Source organism: Drosophila melanogaster, chromosome X (genome assembly GCF_000001215.4).
Source record: "Drosophila melanogaster chromosome X".
In the NCBI taxonomy this organism is placed as follows: Eukaryota; Metazoa; Arthropoda; class Insecta; order Diptera; family Drosophilidae; genus Drosophila; species Drosophila melanogaster.
Genome location: NC_004354.4, coordinates 4345058 through 4365470, shown reverse-complemented (window position 1 = coordinate 4365470; position 20413 = coordinate 4345058). Strand labels below are relative to the sequence as shown.

General features: G+C 40.2%; 1 protein-coding gene across 6 annotated transcripts in view; it reads right to left on the bottom strand.

The window, feature by feature from the left end:
- Window positions 1-62: 62 nt before the first annotated feature.
- Window positions 63-20413, bottom strand: part of norpA (no receptor potential A) — a 42783-nt gene continuing 22432 nt past the window's right edge. For 2 of the 6 annotated variants that reach the window (NM_001014720.2, NM_001297931.1), the window contains exons 3-15: window positions 15884-16467; window positions 15759-15818; window positions 11858-12004; window positions 11448-11527; window positions 8195-8431; window positions 7960-8126; window positions 7591-7895; window positions 7031-7195; window positions 6600-6966; window positions 5141-6404; window positions 4920-5076; window positions 4766-4855; window positions 63-3505 (exon numbers count right to left, since the gene is read on the bottom strand). In NM_001014720.2, coding sequence (NP_001014720.1) covers window positions 3437-3505; window positions 4766-4855; window positions 4920-5076; window positions 5141-6404; window positions 6600-6966; window positions 7031-7195; window positions 7591-7895; window positions 7960-8126; window positions 8195-8431; window positions 11448-11527; window positions 11858-12004; window positions 15759-15818; window positions 15884-16063 — 3288 coding nt within the window. In that variant the 5' untranslated portion in view covers window positions 16064-16467 and the 3' untranslated portion in view covers window positions 63-3436. Of the gene's footprint in view, window positions 3506-4765; window positions 4856-4919; window positions 5077-5140; window positions 6405-6599; window positions 6967-7030; window positions 7196-7590; window positions 7896-7959; window positions 8127-8194; window positions 8432-10920; window positions 11001-11447; window positions 11528-11857; window positions 12005-15758; window positions 15819-15883; window positions 16468-17440; window positions 17554-20413 lie in introns of those variants that run through there. The other 4 variants (NM_080330.4, NM_001014721.3, NM_001169190.2 and 1 more) reach the window with 4 other exon arrangements.

Genomic DNA, 20413 nt, shown 5'->3' with positions numbered 1-20413 from the left:
TTTATAAAACAGGATGGTTTAGTAAGCAACTTTAAAAGACAAAGATAGGCGAATTTCATTTTAAGATTTATTTCCAATAACCACCAAAACACCCAGTAACGTCTTAGTTGTTAAATCTTTTGTTTTTTACAATCTTTGACGCAACCCAAAGAATTTTCGTATTGGTTTTTATTTAATGTCCATTAACTAGTATGCTTTATGTTCTCAGCTTGTTCCGTAAAATCAACAAACGCACTCAGGCTAGAATCTTAGCAATAGAGAATCCGTTTCTGTATCTGTATATATTGGATTGGATATATGTATGATGCATAGTGTGTGAGGCTGCTGTTCTAACATTTGGGCTCATTTGGTTTCTCGCAAAAGTTCGCAATATCTTAAAACTTTATAGGATACTAAACTAAACTATTTTTTTTTTTGCAGGGGTCGAATTGTCGGTTTCAAACATATAGCACATCTCTTGGGACAGCGGTGATATGAGGCTAGAACTAAAACATAAAGTAAGCTTAGTGCTGGCCACAAATATTGGCTTACAAATAAGAGTAAGTGTTTTTTAAAATCCAAATTAAAAGGAGAAATCTAGGGAAAATCTCTAGAGTCGCTTTGGAATAGGATTTATTGCAATTAAAGTTATTCGATATCGGAACAATCGTAATAATAATCATAATAAAGATAATAATAATAATCATAATAGTTTAATATATATAGTTCATAGTATATAATCATAAGTTCATACGCAGCATTTTTAATATAAGTTAATTTCATCGACAAGAACCTTCTTGTCCCGCGACCTCTTTTTAAACTATTCATTTTACATTGTTTGTTTGTTCGCAAAAACATAATCAATTAATACGTAGATAGTAGATACATCCGCGAGTTATCTGTCTCGCTTGCTATCGCTATTCATAATCATAATCTGGGTTTTTGCTCTCACAGAAGTACAAACTACAACAGGGTGGCCCCAAGTGTATGGGTTACACCATCGTGCATATCCTGTAACATTTTTGCTCTAGCGCTTCATTAAAGACTACAACTTATTAAGATTACAAAAAAAAAAAAAAAATACCAACAAAATATATAAAAAATAAACATAAAAAATTGACACATTTACTAAGTGTAGAGAATCCGTCGATTGGCGGGGTAACGTTTCTTAAATTGACCTCGAGTGATTCAGTTTTGGTTTTATATGGCAACATTCTTGTTTGTTTTCGTTATACGCTTTCTTTGGTTTTAGGGAAAAGTCCACTTGCCTTTGAAAAAAAAAACCTTCACTAATAGTGCTCTTGAGAAGCCAATGTATGAATTATATTCGTAGTAAATGTAATACCTTCAATTATTGAAACAATAACTTGAAAAAAAAAGGAACAAGTCCTTGAAGTATTAACCGGAATAGTTTTTACCCGCGCCAATAATTTTTGTGTGTTATAAGTGTGCCAAATTTGAGGGCTTTTCGACTAAGAGGCTAGGCCTCTATCTAATGTATACATTATACGAGCGAATAAATAAATTAGTTGCGATCTCAGTTAGACAATGTTCGTTTCACTTTCTCGTTTTTTGGTTAACATTGGGATTGGCACATTATATTACATATCATACAAAGCTTTGCAATCGTTTTCCTCCATCCAACCAACCTTCAACTCGTGCCCTTGGGGAGAAATTATAATTAAGACAGTGTTGGCAAAGGCGAAAGTATTGGAGATAAAGGGTAGTTGGGATTCGCTTTTTCTCGCGTTCGTGTAATAAAATGTAACCGCTTATCACATTCATAAAACTCGATCAATTCTCTAAATACATAGTCGTAGGCGTTGGTTAAATATTGTACATAATTTAGTACAGTTACCTTGTATGAGTTAACTAAATGTTTTCGATTCGTTAATAGCACAGTGTAAACGCTTCTCCGTTTTCGATCTTTAGGGCACATATTCAAGTTTAAAACCAATTCAGAATTTATGGGAAATTACATTACATTTCTTTGCATCCTTGCCTTAGTTTCGTTCATTTAATTTTCTACATTTTCGGTTTCTTATGTACTTGGTTTTCTTCTTTGTTAATTTTTTTCGTTTGGCTTTGCAACAACTACAAATACATGCAAACAGCAAATTTTGAGTGCAACATAAACGCTTTTGACAATTCAAACAGAATCTATCTTAAGTTGTTAGTTTTGTCTCTTACTTTGGTATAATATTTACTAAATCTACATATGTATGCTTTGTTCTGTGTGTATATATGTATATATTTTTGGCTACTTTTTTTCTGGTAGTACACAATCGCAATATCTTTATCTCGTTCGGGTTATCAATTTGGAAATAAGATCGGAACTAATACAGAGCGAATAAAAATGTACATTTTATGTAAGTAAACTATTTAACGTTTTTAATAATTCAGAAATTATTATTACTTTCGTGTGTGGTAGGTGTGAGCGTGTGTTATATATATAACTGCCGGTAGGGGTGTTTCTTTGTTTGAATTACACATTTAATACTTTGGTAATTATATTTATATTATATACGACATGTGAAACTGTTTTCGGCTTTTGTTATTTTTTTTAACGGTTTTCCTCCGAAGGTTTTGCAAAATAAATGCTCTTCAAAAGACTCTCCAGCTCTTACTATATTTTTTTACCGAATTACATAAACATTTCTGTCTGGGGCTGTTTGGGTGTCCGAATAATTGTGGGCGCCTTGGATTGCTTAACTGGTTAATTGATGGCTTCGGCTTACTGGTTAGTTAATTGGCTAAGCTATTAGGTGGAGAATCGGAAACTCATGTAAGTTGTTCACTTGAAACGTACGACTATATGGGGCAGGGTGTTAGGTTGGTGTTATGTATACATATATGATTGTGTACAGTGCGAACTGTTCACCGCTCAAAAGAACAAAAATATAGTTCTTTTAGCTGCGAAACGCACTGTGTGTGGTCTAAACTTATCGGTGTACCGTTTTTATTGTGTTGTTAGCACAAAATACCTTACAAGATTTTGGTATCCTTTATTTTTCATTGGTTGTTTTTTTTTTCTCTTGTTTTTCAAAATAAATTACAATGAATTCGAGAGGAGCACGTCCCCAATAAACTGCACACATTACTGCGTGGCCCTCTCATTGACTCTTTTTTTCCTTATCCTTTTATCTTCATCAGAATCTTAAATAAATATAAAGCACAAAGTGTTTTTGAATTCTAGGTATTAAGAATATAAGCTTATGCTTCCGGCATAAGACATATACATAAATATTTGTAAGTAAAGTTAAGTTTTCAAGATGTGGGCGAGTGTGTGTTTTCGAGTGATGAGTGTGTAAATGTAGTATATAAGGAAAAGTATATATGTTAGCATCTTCAGCTAAATCAGCATTCTTTTTTTTTGTTTTTTAGTGTGTTTTTTTTATTTATTATTCTGTTTGGTATCGCGGTGCTCTTTCCCCTTTTGACCATTGATCTGGGAATCTTAGGCATAAAATTCCGTTTTTCCTTGCGTCTTATACGCCTCCTCCTCGATTTTGTACATGTCCATAAGCTTGTTTTTGAAGCGGCAGTTGGATTTTGGTTGACAGACGGCAGCGTGTGAGACAGCAAATACAAAATATATTGCAAAAGTAAACAAATTGTGTGATTTTTGGTGGTTTAAATCGAAAGAGAGACAATGGGCATATGTGTACGTGTGTTGGAAAGAGACAGAAAGAGAGAGAGATAGGGAGAAAGAAAGAGCAAGAGAATATATAGAATATCATTTTAGTTTTTCTCAATTACTTTGCCATTAGCGATTTGGGGTGACACAGCAAACAATAAATGACTAGGCGTTATGGTAAGGGGACGTGACGACAGATTGGGTTTTTTTTTTAGACAGAGACAGATTTAGAGAGTGAAAGTGACAGAGAGAGAGAAAGAGAGAGGGAGAGAGAGACCCATAAGGTAGTTCAATAGTAGAAACCGCGAGCTTGGTATAACGGATTATGGGATTCAAGCCAAGAATTATATAACACTTATAATTATTGGTGAAAAATAAAAACAGTTTAAGACCAAAGATTTAAGGATATAGTGATTTTGACACGAGCGCACAAAAATGATAAAAAAGCACAGAAAGCAAAAATAAATAAAAATGATTAAGCCAACTCAGTATTAAGGTGGTAATATTTTCAAATCATAAGTATTTGGCCAACAAAGTAATCAAAAAAAGATGTTTAAAAGCAAGGCAAAATAAGGAGCCACATCAAACAAAAACGCAATCTCATTTTTAATAGGATCGCGAAACCGTGCTCGAAATTATCTCAACAAGTCGGAAAATCAGGTAAAAGTAGAACACACGATGAATAAACAAAATGAACATGTACCAATAAATATATAATACATATATAGGAAACAGTAGATAATTACATCTTAGCAGTTAGTGTGAAAGATTAGCAGCTACTGACTGATCGATTACGTTTCAGGTTAGTACGGATGGGTTCGGTTAGGTTGGGTTTTCGTTTGTGATCGTTTAGTGTTTATCGTTTATCGGAAGATGCATCCCCAGTCGATAATCTCTCTCTCTCACACTCTCTCGATCGAAAATTAAGGGGCTACAGCAACTACAATCGTATCTGGGATGCATATCTTCACTTTAGTTTCAGTTTCGGGTTTTCTGTTTCGTTTTTGATTCATATTATGTCGTTAGGTTATAGATTATAACGTTTATCGTTTACGGTTTATCGCTTTCTAGCTGTACAGGTGTGGTTGTCTAAAGTACAGTCTCAATACTGGTTATAGTGTCGGTCTGCGGCCGTGTTTCGTTCAGTACCTTTTGCACGTCGGTACTGAATTCCTCGATCTGCTTCGAATGCGCCAACTTTAGTTTCTCCATCGCACGACCCTGCTTAACTCCGATTTGCTGTAAGCAAATAAATACATATATATGTATTCAGTTGAGTTATTAGGAATAGAACAGAACTCACCTTCTTTTCCTCCATGAAGCGCTTCACATTGTTCTGGCGCTTCTCACGCAGCCGACGATCCTTCTCGTTCTTGGTCTTCAAGGTCTTGTCGTTTTGTACCTCCTTGGCGGTATCCGCCGACATCTTTGCTTGCTTGGCATTCAGATCCTTGATGTCCCTACGCATCAAATATTATGTTTATTTGTTTAGAATGTGTTGTCGTTGTGTGATAGTTATCTCACCTGGCATGACGATCCTCCAGCTGCTTGATCTGCGCCGCCTGAACGGTGAGCATCAGTGCCTTCATGGCGTCCTGCGAGTCCTGGACATGTTGGCGCAGCATGTCCCATTCCTCCTTGCGGTGCCTGGCGATCATGTCGGTCCACTGCTTGGTCTGGTCATTGATCGAATTCTTGATGTTGGCATCGTTACGAATGTCGTCTTTGCTCTTGCCCTTGATCAACTTGTCGATGGCCGCATTCTGGGTCTTTTGCACCGAGGTGCGCTCTTTGGCATGCTTCTTGCGCAGGGTGTCGAGCTCCTTGATTTGCTTTTTGCCCACCTTTTGGAAGCCTTTCTCCTGGCGCAGAGATTCCAACGTGACAGGCTCAAAGACTAGTGGTGGCTCCTTCTTTTCCTCCTCTTTGGCCTTGCCAGCATCTCGGGCGGCACCGCCGCTCTGCTCCTCAATGCCAAGTGCCTTCATCTGTTCGTTTTGCTGCTTAGCGGCACCGGCGAAACCTCGCGGATCCGACAACATGGCCATGAAGTCCTCAAAGCCGTCAGGTACGTAGATCTTTAGCTCGATATTCACGAACAACATGGGCAACGACATGGGGAAGTTAGCCTCCGTGCGCAGGGAAACATGCCGATAGCCAGCCTGCAAACCGTCCAGCGGCAGAATACGTTGACCCAGAATCTTTCCGCTTTCTTCATAAACGCCAAATCTTAGCACAGCCAAGTCCGGAAGGACCACTTTGCGGAACACAAAGGGATCCTCATTGTAAACTGGATTCAGGCCATTATTGGCGACCAAACGCGTTCGAAACTCTTTTTTCACCGTGTCCGAGGGCAATCCAAACATGTCCACCTCCACATAGGTGCCCACTTTCTTGTCGGACAAGAATTGGCCGGCAATCACTTTAACGGAACACTGGGCCGCAATCACACCGTCCACCGGCGCATCGGCAAACGGATCAAAATCCTTGTCGGCTCGACGCATGAAATCCGGTTTTAGTAGATAGCCACAGCCGCCATTATACTCGAACTTGCCCTGGTTGAGTTGCATGGGTAAATCGGAGCTCTGGAAATTGAGTGAGACCATCTGGCAGCCGGCGTTCCAGAACACCTGCGGCATATAGTTTGAGGAGTCCGCTCGTGTGCCCTTCGGATAAATTCGCGACATCTGACGCTTGTTGTAATTGACAAAGTCGATGGAGCTCTGCTTCAAGTAGTTCATGCCCGCCGATTCCGCAAACGAGGACATGTTGTGGGCAATATTCTTTTCTGTTGGCGGGACACAAATTAAAATGCATTAATAATGGAATGTATGAAAAATATATATGTATATGTATATAGTTAAGCAACATTTAAGTAAATGTTGGCTCTTGAAGAATCCAACAAACTTGAGTGCATTTATTGCCCTACACTTCGGCTTTCTTTTTCAATTGAAATCTAAAAATGGCACAATTGGTCCCTTACCGATTGCCTTGTCGAAGCCCTGGAACTTGATGGGCTGCGCGTAATTGACCATGGAGGAGAGCCACGGATGCACGTTGGTGGTGGAGCCGCTGTAGTTGGCAGCGGCGGCTTCGGCCTCCGCTCCACCGCCCCCCTCGGCCGCTCCTTCGGCGGCGGCGGCTGCTTCCGGGGCGGGTGCGGGTGCGGCGGCTGCCTCTGGCGGCTTGCCCGCACTGGCGTCCTCTTCCGGATCGTCATCCGTTTTGAGTTCGCCCTTCAGCCAGAGCTCCAACTCGACCTTTTCCACTTCTGGCTTCATTCGCTTGTTCTTGATGAGGATCTTACGCTTCAGTTTGCAGGGTGGCGGCAACGGAAGGCCCGGATCCAGCTAAATCGATATGCAATCGAAATTAACAATATGATATACATTGGTTCGGACTATCGCCACTTACCGGATGATCTGGTAGCGGCTCCTTTAGCAGCAGATCGCCGAAGAAGTCATCACAGTATTTGGCCAACTTGTATTGCTGGGCGCGGTTGCAGTGGTTTTCGAAGGACAGGATTACCGGATACTCGGAGGACACGAAGGCGCAATCCGCAATCGCCTGGATGCAGTCCTGCAGGGAATATAGGAAAAAAAAACATATTAATTTTATTTAACTATTAGCTTTATTTAACTTGGCTTATCATTTATGTTTGTACTCAACATGCATTTCCTAAAATGGTTTGCAAACTATACTATACAGTTAACTCAGACACAATTATTCTCGGAACTATAATTAGTACAAATTTCCATGTAATTTGTTTACCACCGCAAAGTTTCCAAACAATGCAGCCATATTCCCAAACGGAGTGTGCACATCAGATGCACTTGGACCATTGAGAATGCTGACATTACATGCAAAATGTTTAATGTTTCAATTTAAAGCACATTCTACCAATTGAACTCGTTCTCTCGTTAAGTGTGTTTGACTTTTGCAGCAGTTGAAAGACTAGAGGGTTGAGGTCTTACCTTAAAGAGGATTTCAGTGCAGTAGGCGTGACCGTGGGTGACAATTGGCTCCTCGTCCTCACCCTTTCCGTTCCAGCAATCCAGCTCCACACAGCGACAACCTGCCAAGAGTGTCTGTCGGTACATTTCCACGGAACTTTTGCCGCCGATCTGACGACCGGATAGGTAGGTATTATGCGAGCTGTTGATATAGTAATGGGCCAGTGGCTGATCCATTTCCATGTAGAAATCCAGCCGGTCCAGGAATACAGGTGCGTTTTCGTCGGACATTAGATAGCGCTTAAATCCGTCCAACGACATTTGAACTGAGTTGAAATTGAAATTGAAATCTTCACATTTACATTCCACATTAGAACTAGAAGCTCTTACCGTTCTTCTTTTTCTCCTCATCTAGCTCGTAATCGTTGATGATCTCCGTGCAACGTTTCTCCTCGTAGAGAGGGTACAGAATTTCGTTCATCCGCGGATCGCGCTGTTTGTCGTTCATAAACTGAATAAACTGCTCCAAGCTAATGAAGTCCTGCTTGCCCTTGGTGCTGAAAAGAAAAGCAAATAATGCCAAGTGATTACGATTATGTTTTAGAGATCAGCGGCTTCTACTCACATGGAGGTGAAGAGCTCCTCAATGTCGTTTCGGGGACACACCTTGTGGTACAAGGCGTAGAACTTGTCGAAGGTGAACTGCTCCTTGGTCATCGTTGCGTTTTTATCATCGGGCAGACCGGCATCCTTTATGCACGTGTACACCAATTTCTCCGTTTTGCCGGATGCAAAGGTTTTGGCCAGCGTTTTAACCGGAATTTTTCCACTCTTCTCTACGCAGTAACTCAATCGCATCCAACTATTTTTGGGTTTAGGAAGGGTCGAGAAGATCAGATCAGTTATAATTGCACTTTATTCTCGGAAAGAAACTGAGATGCTTTTACGGTTTTGGGATGATGCAATTAAAACGACAATAGCGAGACAAACATTCAAAATATATACATACATACCTTGGCTTAAAGTAGCTGGAGAAATTTAAACCTAATTAAACTACACTTTATGTTAAGTTACACAGTAAAATGGATGATTATATACAAGATATTTCAAATGGAAAAGTGCTTAAAGTAGCAAAGATCTTATAATTAAATGATATTTTAATATAAAAGTGATGAGATTAAAATGCATTTAAAGTTGCATTGGACGCAAGTCTTTATAAATGTAATTAAAAATCCCCTTCGAACCGTAAGTAAATAACAATTTGGAATTTTCCAAAAGCAGCAGGAAATTACCATCAAATTGGCTTGAAACTACGTCAAAGGTCCTTGCCATTCCGAGACCTATTTCACTTTCATTTAACGACTGTTTAGTGAACTAAGCTGACCGGTAATCGAATCAAATATTGATTAGCAATCAATTCCAGGCGATCCATTACGCAGATGATTAACGACCGCTCCGAAAACAGAACTCATAACTAATTGAATCGAGCGAGGGCCGGTCGCACTTGTGCCCAATTTGCATGGGATCCATTCGTGGAATGTGGCCCAAGTAATTGCAAAATGCGCCGTATGCGCCGAATGACGCATAAATAATGCAATCAGAAACAAATTGCAAACTAGGACAACTAATTTACAATACAAACGTGCAACTGCTACCGTGCCACGCCCACTCACATTCCGCCTCCCATTTGGCCAAGGTGTTGGCTACACTGGTGGTTAACACGATTGTTCGTTGAATGCACTTTGCAACTTTTTACCATTCCGCCCGAAAGACCACAGAAACATTTGCACACTGAGAGAAAGTATTACTGTTTCGCCTAAAATCGAGAATAGTTTCTAGTTGGTATTTCCCCGGCCATTTCTGCACGTTTGATCCAAAGGCAATATATATATTTATATAAACCCTTAATCTGAATCGATATTTCTCACTGTTAGCTGGCAGGTGTGTGATCCCGGATGCAACACACCCATTACCCGTAAACACACCCATTGAACACCCCAAAAACACACTCGACTGGGCAGAGAGTTCACCGCAAGGCATCGCATATCCAATGAACCGCATTTTAGCTGCCACCTTTCATCCTTGGACCCCTTGGACCATCCACCATCGACCAGCGAGCTTTGGCCATTGAGTGCATTCGCTGCACTTGTCTATCGGAAGGGAGTCGCTCGAACTTTGGGCAGTTTAACCCAATTTTTAGTTGACGAGGCTGGAGTTTTCATTGCGGCGCCCATTTGATTCAAACTCAACTAAAACCATTTCTGCTTGCTTTTTGTAGCACAGCACAGCGATGAGACTTAAAGACTTGTTCAATTACATACATAAGCCGCTCATTAATATGAAAACGTAAAATATAAGTTAAGCTGCTAAAAACTACTGTAAAACTGTACTACTCGTATGTTTTCATCATCAACGCAGATGCGCTGCAACTTTCGCTTGACATCGCATCCTGAGTTTCTTTGTGAATAAAGATTGCTTTATTTTCGCTGTTTATGCTATGACACCCATAATACCCTTATTTTTCAAAATGTGCTCCGCTTAAAGTATGCAGCCCTTTGACCGAACACACATAAACACACACACACACACACACTGCACCGCACCCACTCCTAGAATTATTCATGATGGCTTCGGTGGGAAAGTGAGCAGCAGCCACGGCCAACTTAATCTCCCCGTACTTATTCCATTCTGCCCATTTTGTGTGGAACAGGAAATGCAAATAACGTGAATTTATTTTGTGCTAAACGTGAAACGCACCCGTGGAATTGGATAATCAACAACTATGGCATTGGTCGCAATGTCGAGCCGAGTCCCTTGGCGGCGGATCGAATTGGAACTCTCGGAATTACGTAATCAGCAATTAGGAAATTAATAGCGACTGTCCAACACTCGATAAAATGCAAATTTAGCGAATGAAATAACAGGTTTGGGATAAAGCAGCATTGGGCATTCCAATAGTAACTTATCGCATATTTCAAATTGAAAACAGTCTTTTCGACTTGAGTATTAACGAGTGGATAGTATGCGAGATTAGGTTGTTAACTACTTACCGTAATACCGTAGTATTTGCACTCTTTCTAGCATTTAGCTCTCGAGCTCATCTACTTATGACTATATGACACCAGACATACATAGATATGTACGAGCGATCGATGAAACCTTTTCACTTAACCATTTCATTTAAATTTTCTCAGTTTAAGCAGCTTAATGAAAAATAATAATTGGAACTAAAAATCATAAATTAAATTTTACTTTTCTTATCAGCTGATTAATGTGATTTTAGCTTAGTGTCATAGAGTCATAATTCGCTTAAACAGGTGATTCATTCTATTTTAGTGTGACCGTACTTACTGCTTCATCAGGTTGACGCGCGGGCACACATTCGTGGCGCGGTTATTATGCGTGATGAGACGCAAGTTCTTTTGCCAGCTCTGTTCGAGTGAGACAGTTGTACAAATAAATATATATATGTGGCATATATATATATATATATGTATGGAGAAAGAGAGAGTAGACAATCGTAAAGGACAACGACATAACAACAGCAACAACAATAACGAGAACAAGAACAAGTAGAAGAAAAGGAACAGCATGCAGAACAGAGAGAACGGAACAATCGATGCAATTATGTACACAGTGTAATCGAGTGAGGTGCAGCAAGTGGAATTAATGTGGCAAGGCGAAGGGACATAGGGCACATAGGATGCAAGACGAAAGGGAAGCACCGAGGCCGTTGCAATAATGTGAACAAAGACGGATAAACAAGTGCTAAGGAAGGGTAAGGGGATAAAGGTAGGGTTAGGGATAAGGGTAGAGGGGTGAGGTAAGGTAAGGGGATAAGGTAAGTGGTGAGGTAAGTAGTGAACACGCCCACTTACTGTTTCCGCAGACACATCATGGGGCAGATATTGTTCGCTTTGACATTATGGGTTATTTTTCGTATGCCATCTAGCCAGATCTAAAAGAAGAGTCGATAGAAGGATTGTGTGATTTCAATGAGTGATATCAGTTTCGTTGCTTTTCTGCATGAACGTTGCTTTCGAAAGGCATTAAAAGATTTTTTTTTTATATTGCATCACTCTTTTCCAAAGGATCCAAAGAAGACCCATAGTTGAGGTAAGATGCTCATTTTTAATGCACTTAAAAAGTGCACATGAAATGCAGGACTGAGTTGCGAGTTGAGGGAAATGCAAATTACTGACATGTGTAAGAGATCCTCCCCACCGATTATCCCTGTCATTTCCGCTTCCGGCCGTAGCCTACTCCCGCCTATTAGAATGTTACATACCTTGGCTGTTGCCGCATCTGGACAAATAACATGGTGATATGTTATATTGATATAGTCCGTGTTCGAACAGATCGTCAGGGATCGCTTATCCAGTTCCGGTATATTGGTGCCGTTCTTCTTCGTCACCTTATCAAGTATCTTCGGATCCTGTCGGAGTAAAGCAAATACAAACACAAATCAGAATCATCATCAGCTCAGCTACTTCTCCTGCACATTGCGCATACGCCCCGTGGCCTAGCATTTGACTGCAATTTGGCGCATCTCGACTGAACGCTGTGTGTTGTATCGGAATCGCCATCGCAAAACATTAATCTCCAGTCGCACAGAACATTTATCAACATTTGTGCAGCATTCGCGGAGCCAAAACAAATACATTTTCATTCTACATTTTCCCTTTGGCCGTCAGCAACAATTAAATGCTTTGTACTTCTTTCGACCTTCCATCAATTTTTGGCCAGCATTTCAATGTAATTGCTGCGCAGTCCAATAAAGTGCAGTTACGCACGTACCTTTAAGAGCGCGAAAAAGTATGCTACATTTTCGGTCTTCCACCAAATTGAGTACAAACTATTGACATATTGAATAATGGGGCAGAATATGTTAAACAGTTGATTTTCCTAAGCCATAGCCATTTGAAAAGTGCAATTTTATGGGTGAAACCTGTTGTTTACCACCTTAAATGCCGTTTCAAAGTCTTCCACTTAAATGGTGAATTTCTTAAAGGAAATTGAATTATGCAAAGACCCCATTGAGCATTTTTCCCCGCCCCCAAGGGCGCGCACACACACAAACACACACACACACAGGCACAATAGCTCAATCAGTTCAAGTGCAATTTGTGAGGAAAGTCGGGGCAAGAAAGCAGCAGACTTTCGAGTGCTAAATAAGTCAGACTTCCACGATTTTATCCCCTGTCGCTCCTTTGAACCAAATAAAGTGAAAGCAAATGTTATAAAAGTTTTGTTCCCTTATTCTTTCCTTTACTTTATATATATATATTTTTTTTTCTTCGTTTTTTCTTCCTTTTTTCGTTTATTTTTCTTTTTTTCATTCTTGTGCCACTCGCTTTGTTACGTTTGCAGAGCTTCGTGCATTATTGAAAAGCGCCAGCAAACTAAAAGCCAGGAAAAGTCGGGGGCAATAACGAAAAACTGCAACCAAGCTCAAATTTTTCGTTTTCAATATTTTTTCGGTTGTGTTACCCTCCTCCTCCTTCTTTTCTCACTCTTTTTGCAGGCTCTTTTTTCTGCGGTTTTCCTCTGCCAAACGAAGCAACTTTTAATGGTTCATTGTGCAAGGCTTTTCAGCAAGCACTCTGCCTCTCTCTCTTGGACTAAATGATGTCGTCTCTTTCGCGCCCCACAGTCGCACACTTGGCGCTCCATCTCTTTCAGTCCCTAATGTCGTGCCCTCTCTTTCATTTATTTGCCTGTGTGTGTCGCTCACTGATTTAATATTGATGACCAAACATTTCAAGTGATGGCAGAGCACTAAACGCACACTTACACACACACACACACACACAGACACGGAGAAAAAATATGTGTCATAAGAGACACACTTGAGTTGGCATTCAGAAACGCTAGCACGGTAGTTTTTGTCAGTGTATGATATATTGAAACCATCTCCGTTTCTTTTTTTTTTTTTCCTTTCTGCTGAAAACTTTTTGCATTTTGTGTCTGTTGCTTTTACTCAATTGGCATTTTCTTTTTGGGCATCTTATTTGTGGTCAACAATTTTGGCACACACGCACTCAGCTGTGATCATTATGTGAGTTTCTTGCAACTTCTGCTCCTTGGTGTTTATTTTGTATTTTAATTGAATTTGCCCGAGGACTAGAGCAAAGCAAAATCGATGGAACACAAAGATTTTGGTATCAAATAAAGGGTTAAGAAAAGTCCAACAAAAAATGAAAAATAATAATTTCAAGTTATCTGAATAAAATCTTTTTTACGATATTTCTTTACTTTCCTCAATATACCTTACTTTTATACTTTCTAACTTCACTTTGGGCACATTTAAGGTCTCATTTGCTTAGATATTTTTCAGCTGCATTCCCTTTCAGAGCAACCTGTTCACGATTGAATGGAGCCCTACCGGCGGCCGCACCTGGAAGCCACTTAGTAGTCCCTCCCTTTCGACGTGTCCATTCTCCATTGCCCACATTTCATTTTCATTTTCCCCTCGATGCACCTGTAACCCACATGCAGAATAGTCAAAGGGTTTGCCCCAGGCTCAAAGGCAAAATGAAGAGAACGTGGACTTAGTTACGTAGGTGGGTGAGGGCGGAAAATTTGCAATGCTGCTTAAAGTTGTCGAGCTTGTAGAATGTAAGATGTAATACTCTATATGCAATAAATGGTAATATTATCGATTATATTATTACAATTTCAATTACAATTCAATGCAAGCTCTTTTAATTTAGAAATTTCGAAATTTATCAAAAAATATGAATTCATAAAGACAGAACCAAATGTGCAGCACTGGGTCTGGCCTCTGGCTGTGCAAAATGTAATGGGATGGGAGTGGATATGGGCATACCTATTGGTTGCCAGTTGGATGCACTCAACCGAGCCTTCGTTTCAGTTTCAGTTTCACTTTCAGCCTTTCCCTTCGGAAAAGTGTGTCAAAGGAGGGCAGGAGAAAGACCAGAGGGCGGGGAAACTGGACAGCAAGTCTACATTAGTTCAAGTCTCGGGGCAGCACCTGCATCGTCCATAAATATATATATGAAAGACTCTATATATATATATATGTGTGTGTGTACACATACATATATATGGGATACTCCGACAGCGTATAGATGGATTGGCCCAAATGGAGCTTCATTTCGGGCTGTTGCTGTTCGGTCATAAATTTCATTTAGGAGACGACGACAGACAAACAAACAAATACGTCACTCTATCATTCTGCCTCCAACCTTATATATATACACCCTGGTATATGGAACATATATAGACGTGCCATATGTCGGGTTAAAGGGAATATATAGAAGGGGGCGTGGCCGGTCGGTGACAATAAATCTAGCGCATGGAACAAATGCGTTTCGAGTCGAAGACGGCGACTTTGATCCACAAATGGCGCTGGATGAAAACAATTGAGAGCAAAAGTGACATATTGACACATTAACCGATGCACACACCCACACATCAATACACACGCGCGCACACACACACACACACACAAAGGCGACAGTTTTATGGCTTTGTGATAGTTCATCCTGCCAGCAAAATAAGAAAAATAAAGGAAACACCAACTGCACTTAGTCAAAACTTGGCTGGGAAAATGCGGAGAAGAAGACAGATACCAAAGAAGAATGCACACAATATAATAACAACAAATAATAATTTAATATATAATAAAAAAAATACAATAATATAATAATTTTAATTTAAATATATTATTGATTTTTAAACTAATTGGATATGGAAGCAAATATTCGACATTGCATCAAAAGTCTGGAAAAAACTTTATTTATTTTTTGCATGCAGTTTAAATTTTCCTCTGCTCTTAATTATGTTTTATTATTGACAGTAAATCGACTAATTAAATAGCGGAAAAAAGGGATTTAAATATTATTCTAAGGCCAACAATTCAACGAAAAATCCTGCAAAATAAATCTGTGGAAAACATCATTTATTTGCAGGAAATTTATATATATTTTTTTTTGTGATGGGTTATCTTTTTTTAATCCCTGGCCAGGACTCCGTATAGCCTTTTAAATCAATTTCATTGTAAGAAATAAATTGACCATTTCATGGTTATAAAACCACAAATTGGCGGAAAACTTGATTTATTGGAATTGCGATTTGAAATACGGCTGCCAATTGGATTGTTACTCCATTCGACATCAAATAGTACCGCCCCAGTATAAAGATGACATATGCATGTATTGACTCACCTTTGGTGTTCCGCCCGCACGAATGTCGCTCACTTGGCAGAGCTCTATGACATCGCCATCCTGCAAGGAAAATATATGCTTAGTCACCGTAATTCCAATTTCTCAATCTATTTGCCATCGCTTACCCTGCCCTCGCTTTTCCAGTACAGAAAAAATCCGTATTCATCGACCTTGAAGAGGGCATCACGCTCAAAGTCATTCTCCTTTGTCTCCTTTTCGTTTTCGAACCAGCGATCAAAAACGCAGCCCGTGGTCAATTCCGGCGGAACCGGAATGATCCAATCGAACTCGTACTTCTTGGTCATTATTGCAGACTGTGTGACGTTAGCTTAGCCACTTCCGTTTCCGTTTCCACTTCCGTTGCTGTTTCCGTTGCCGCTGACGCTTCCGTTTCCGTTGCCCTGCACATGCGATATATATCTAAGCCAGATCAAGATCTGTCCCCCGTCGCTTGCTCTCTCTCACTCTCTCTCTCGCTCTCTCTCTCTCTCTTTTTCTACAGTCCACTTAATTTCCGGACATATTATATACTGGCCCTATCTATCGCTGCTCCCAACGGATTATGTGTGTGTGTGTATATACAATCGCATTTATAGCAGATCACATGGTCCGTTTTCCGGCTAATTGAACTTGGCCCGGCAGCACTTGCTGCACTTCTGCCACAACTTCCGAGCGGCAGGTTCCCTTTTATTTAAAATCCTCGACGCAGCTGCAAATGTAAAACGAGATTCGACCATTAGACATGACAGGCACAACGGGTTTTTGGGGTTGTGCGTTTCGAGCGCTCCTGCAATAATAATTGTGCGGCTGGCCACAAACAAAATGAAGACATGAAGACACGGACATCCTGCAGTGGCAAAAAAAGAGGCCATAATTTGCTAAAGATAAGATACAATTCGAATATATCCTTTTATATTCGCAGGCAATTCTTATCCAAACTGTATTTTTCTTATTCATTATTCCCACACTTGCTATCGCTTTTATCACAGTGTATGATACGAAAATCAGAAGTACGCCTTGATTGCTCATGTTACAATAGGAAATTCAATAAAATGCTTTTATTTTGCCTTTCCATTTTGCCATCAAGGGTTAGCTTCTAATTTCCGAGTGCAAGATATAATTTTCAATTTCGATTTGTGGTAAAATGTCTAGAAGAGAGTGTATTTTCTACCATTATTTATGCAAGCTATGTGGCATATGCCACTTTCAACATCAGAAACTAGAGACGATAACTAACTAACTGCCCTTGGAAATTAAATGATTTCCCTCACAAAGTTCAGCACATTGAAATTGCCCAATTGATTAAGTAAAGAACTGGTGAAAATTTCGGTGAGTGAGTAATTTTAATAAAGATTGTTAAAATATTTGCTCTAAATGATGACATATTTCAAAAATTGCATTCAGAATGAGCATAATCAACAGGAATGCCAATCGCATGCCAAATTGCGAATAATTTCGGCATAAAGTTTAATGAGTTTTATTTTGTTGGGAGAGGGGAAAAACTTTCAAATTGAATTAGCATTCGAATTGAACTAATTTCGCACGCACAAATCCGCCTGCCAATTTGCAATCTGCACACACTTTATGAGTTCGACACATTCAAAAAATGAACAAAAAAAAAAAGGGGAGAACAAAACAAAAATCCACTTTAAAGTTGGCTCATTGGCATGACACAAATTTACCCCGAGCAAATTATTAAACAAGGACTCGCAGGAGCAGTCAGTTTTAGAGCACTTTCGATTTTATTTTTTTTTTTTTAACGGAACCGGCTGATAGCTGTTAGACAACTGAACTAACAGCACATCGTTGCAGCCGGAAGCCAAGAAACATCTAAAACTAAGACTAATGGAATTAGCGAGTGACGACATTGCCAGGGCCATGGCCACAGGTTCTTTTTCGCTGCGATTCGATTTTGACGCACTTTGGGGACTTCCCGCCACCAGCCACCACCATCGCCTACCATCGCCTACCATCGCCCACCATCGCCCAACCACCCACTGAACAGAAAACACCATGGCCATGGCCTCGTGCACCTGACTTTGATTCCAATTCGGGGACAAAACTTAAGTGGCTGCCGTTTGTCGCAGCTTGTTGCTGTACCATACACATTGTTGGCTTTTCAATTTAGCTACACGGAAACATCACGTTCCACTTGCGATGGCCTAAAATAACTACAAATAGCCATTAGATAGGTGCTAACATTTTCACAAGATCACGTTCTAGTGCTTATCTACAATGTAACTAAGTACATATGTTTGCTAGCTGCATTCCAAATTAAAGCCCATTTACTTGGTAGACAATATATGGTAATATTTCATATTGCTAAACGTTTTTCTGTGTGTACATATTTAGCCCGCCGCCTTGGCTGCGTTTTATTTATTTTATTTTTTATTTATACGGAGTCTGTGACGCTCTTCACGGCTGTCGGAGTCCTTTTTGTGACATTTATGCACCCCCCCCACCTATCGCATGTACAATATATATTATATATATATATATATATATAGAAAGCTGACTGATTACTGGCAGTCCCGTGATTTCTTCCGCTTTCTTTTCGACGCCGCTGTCGTGTTACACATGACTTCAAATTCAATGAGCTGCGAAATTTCGCTCATTGTTAAACTTGGAGAGCTTGTTAGCCAGACGACACACAAATACAAACACAAATACAAACAAGCGCACAGCCAGGACCCTCTCTTAAAAAAAAACAACAACAACAACAACGCACAAAAAAATACTTTCACGCCCGCTCCTCCACGAATGTTTAATGAATTTACGCTCCTTGCGCTTTTGAACTTTCGTCTGGCGAATTGGAAGCGGGAATTGAACGTAGGAAAGCGACGAAGGACGACGAAGGATCAAATGGAGAAAGGTGCTCGAGGCGCAAGGATGCGGCCATCAAATGGACTTCAGTATAAATGCAACTACTTAACTACTTACAAATACATAATAGTAATGTTTGTATTTGCAAATGACTAGTTTTAAGCTTCGATCCCTTTATTCCGTTCTCAATGGAGTGGCTGGCATAAAGTGCGAATTTAATCATGGCCATTAAAGTGGTGCCGACTGCCGGATGGCGGGTCATAAGGTCGTGCCGTGCAAAAGCGCCCTCTTCACTTGCTCGAAGCCCTCGAACACAACACTTTTTCCGAAATCGAAGCACTTGAATTCATCTTTCACCGGCGACCATTAAATGCAGATACCAAAAGAAGGAACTTGAGCACGAAAAGAAGCGGGGCGCAGGAAACGGGGAGCGGGGAACAGGAAGCGGAGAGTCGGGCAACGCAGGCGGGCAGGAACAACACGAAACGAAATCAAATCGTCCTTCTATGTAGGTGCAGAGCACCCTCTCCTCCTTTTACCTTTCACCTCCCAGGAGTTTTTGTGCGAAGAAGGGTATGACAACGGTCCCTTTGCTAGGGGGGTTTCCTTTCCTCACCACTCCCCTCCTTCATTTTTTTCCTTTCCGTTCGGCAAGTGCCACGCCTCAGCACCTGCGTTCCCCGGCATCGAGCGGAAATTCGGCTCGCAGCTCGAAGGTTTCTGGGCGAAGGGTGAAAGAGAGGCTTCCGACTTTCCGGGTTACAGAGTAAAAATAACTTGCATAAACTTTCCCTCAAAGGACACACACTCGCACATACACACACACACACACACGTATGCCGAGAAGTGTGCTACAAATATGCTCATTACGTGCGCGCCAAGTGGCAGCCTCAGCCCCAAAGGACACGCCCCCCCCCCACTGCACCCTCGTCACTCCTCCTTTTCCAGCGACAATTGCTCAATTTATTATTGCATACTTTGCGGCCATAAAACTTGGCAGGCATCCTTTCGCGGCTTCTGTTGCATGTACTTACTATTATCTATGGGGAATACACACACACACCGTACATATACACACGCATAGATATATCATTTATATAGGTTTAGCACACACACACACATATGCGCAGTGCACAGTTACAGGTGCACGGTTATAGGCCATAACTATCTTCAGTTTAGGGGCATTTCTGCTTTTGATGGCTTTTGGACAAAGGTGAAATTTAGGAACCGCGTTCTAAAAGTTGCGCAATGCTTGCCGAATAAAGTATTTTAAAGTCTAAGTGGCCAGCTGAACTTGACCTTTATACGGTTGTTTTTCTTTGAATATACAGCAAAGTTGCACTACTCATAATATATACATATATATGCATTTAGCTGAAAATAAAATCACGCATAAAGAGATTAGCCTGATTAATATAAAAGATGAATAATAATGTCGTTATAGCTATCATATTTTTTTTTTGTTGATGCTGGAAATGAAAACATTTAAATAGTACATGACACTTTTATTGTTTTCCAAGTAGTGTATTTCTTGTCTGGCAATAATTTAAATATATTCGTTCTGTTTTTATGATTATCTTGTCTACTTAATGTCCTATAAAGTTTTAGACAAGACATTTTCCAATGTTTGTTCCATTTTTCTTGAACCGAAGTTTACTAGACGCTGTCATTGCTTTTTGTTGCTCTCATGGTTATGGTTGTAACAATTGTTGATACAGCTTTTATGGCCATGCGGCATCTTGTTTATTTTTGCATTTTCATTCCAAGATCTGGGTATCTGTAAACATTTATGTTAGAATTGCAGTTAATAAAATTGCTTTGTCTACGGCAAA